The sequence below is a fragment of the Nicotiana tabacum genome, chromosome 9 (genome assembly GCF_000715075.1).
Source record: "Nicotiana tabacum cultivar K326 chromosome 9, ASM71507v2, whole genome shotgun sequence".
Taxonomy (NCBI): domain Eukaryota; kingdom Viridiplantae; phylum Streptophyta; class Magnoliopsida; order Solanales; family Solanaceae; genus Nicotiana; species Nicotiana tabacum.
This window is the reverse complement of record NC_134088.1, coordinates 118,038,646-118,041,181: the sequence shown is the minus strand read 5'-3', so window position 1 is coordinate 118,041,181 and position 2,536 is coordinate 118,038,646. Positions and strand designations below refer to the sequence as shown.

At 35.5% G+C, this 2,536-nt stretch overlaps 1 protein-coding gene across 1 annotated transcript; it reads right to left on the bottom strand.

The window, feature by feature from the left end:
• Positions 1 to 368: 368 nt before the first annotated feature.
• LOC107807964 (phospholipase A1-Igamma3, chloroplastic-like) lies at positions 369 to 2,027 on the bottom strand. The gene has a single exon (XM_075222367.1). The coding sequence runs from the start codon at positions 1,939 to 1,941 to the stop codon at positions 502 to 504; it is 1,440 nt and encodes a 479-aa protein (XP_075078468.1). The 5' UTR covers positions 1,942 to 2,027; the 3' UTR covers positions 369 to 501.
• Between the last annotated feature and the right edge of the window lie 509 nt (positions 2,028 to 2,536).

Sequence of the window (2,536 nt, the reverse complement as noted above, 5' to 3'; positions counted from 1 at the left end):
TTAAAATTCAAAACCAAACCTAAAATATATCGGTTTTTTTGGTCGGTTTGGCTCGATTTTCGGTTTGATTCAATTTTTCGGATTTTTATGAACACCCCTAATGACAGGTATATTCACTTCACAACAATAAAACCAAACAAGAATAATTTAATTAAAAAAGACAGCTCTTAGTTATTAATGATTGGGCATCACAACATTTTTCAATGAGCAAAAATAGGGAAAATGATACTGTTTAGCTCCTCTTAAGATAATAGCCGAAAAATATATATTTTTTGTATATACATAAAAATGAATATATATATATATATATATATATATATATATATATATATATATATATATACAAAAAATATATATTTTTTCGGCTATTAAATGTAAATAGCTTCTGACGCGGGCGAAAGTGATAATACCCCGTAAAAATATAACTAAGGTAAATGTAATCTTTCCCTAGCAAGTTTAAGGACTTGCTGAAAATGATGGGCCGTATCGGGTGGATGGGCCTCAATTATGGGCCTCTCCCTGCAACACCCACCGCCCGTCGGGAGTCCTCACCATGCCTTTATTCTCATCTTGCCACCACAACGGCGGCACGCCATAGTCCTCCTTCAAGAAATTAGAGTCCTTATTGACGAGAGCGACGTCCCTCCCCGTGGCGGAGCAAAACGCGCGGTCCTTCCCGTGGTAGCCATCGACGAAGTGTAAATGGGCCTCAAGATTATGTGCACAGCCCAAATCACCATTGGGCTTGAGAAAAGGAGAATGATGATGGTCCAATGCAAATTCCACCCCAACATGAGCATAACTCCATGGAAATGAAATAGTCTCTTCCAATTGCTTTTGAAATTGAAATTTCTCATTTGTAATAATTCCAGGCACTTTTGGCACCTTATCATGCACATTTATCACTCTCAAAACCCTAATTCCTAGCACTTCACATCTTTCTTTAAATTTAAGATTTCCAACCCTAGGGCCAGCAAATGAGAAAACAGTAATAGGAATTCTTTTAATCATAGACTTACCATTATGTAAAATGTTCAATTTCATCTCAGCTATATCATAAGCACTTAACAAAGCCAATGCTGCACCAAGACTATGCCCTGTAATTGTAATACTTAGCTCTTCACCTTCATACTTCTCGATTAATCGATTAATCTCGGCTAAAATTTGTTCACGAGCCGAAAATGAACAATAGTGACAATTTTTTTCTTTTTGAGTGTACAAATCGAAGAACCCTGACTCGATCTTGATGTTAGGATCATCGCGAAAATGAGCCGGGTGCAAAATATCCTTGAGGTCATGGATCCATTCTAAGTACGTGACCGTGCCACGCCATGCAACAACAATGTCACGGCGCCCTAGGCGCTTAATTTCGTCGGGATCTGTGGCTACATATCCCATCCAATTCGCGTGTTCACTCCAAACCATACTATTTTTCGACTTCTGAAAGAAATTTGGCAAATTAATATTTGAAGTTGCATATAGATATCTCCTCATTTTATACCCTTTTTTCACCATGTTGAGTTTCTCAAAGAAATGTGATGGTTGATATTTGCAAGTACCACAATACTTAGAATGAGGATCATAGTCAAATGAGTCAAAACAAGATTGGGCAAATTCACCATAACGAATGATTTCTTTTCCTAGATTAGAGTTCATAGGGTCAAGTAAACCTTCCCAATTATTGCACCCTTGGATTTCTCTCCATATTTCATAAAGGGGTTTTTTCTCTTCTTCATATTGTTGGATTTTAGTATTCTTAGGTGCTAAACTAGAAAGAGATGAAGGTTTTAAAGAAAGATCACTTGATAATTTTGGTGAAAGTTTTTTGCTTGAGAAAGAGAGGTTTTTAGCTTTGAATTTGTTGTATAATGGAAAAACTTCTAGAAAAGTATGGTTTCTTTTGTGTTTGGAATTGGTGAGAGATAATTGAAAGGAAGCCATGAGAATTTTGGAATCTTATTTTTCTTGAGTTGTGTTTGTTATCATATAAAATAAGCTTGTTATAAGGAGAAGTATAAGAGGCTTTCTTTTTATTTCCACACATTTGTATAATTAAATTGGAGTATGGAGAATTTCTTAAAAAGGTTAGAGAATAGAGACATCCAACTACCAACACTAATGCATGATTGTACGTTGCAATACAGGCCGTATCTTAATTAGATTGTAGGAAAATACTTGGGATATTACAAACAAGGAAAATAATTTGTGGAAAAACAGGGAAAAAACGTGTTTGGTAGGAAATGAAGGTACGACTTACCTCCAGTGACGTACGCAAGATTTTTCATAAGCGGTGTCACATTTATAATTTCGAGGTTGGAAAAGACCTGATTTGAAGATATGCTCTTCTTATTGCATCTATTTGAATAATATTTCGAGTTGCAAGTCTTTTCCCAGAGTCAATTTTTAAGGAATTTAAATTAACTCCTTCACTTTATCGATGTTACTCCAACCATTGGCCCTTTCTTCCAAGTTAGATGAATTTTGAGATTCTGAACTTGATTTTGCATGTATGAAAGATGCTTTAGAATAATCTATC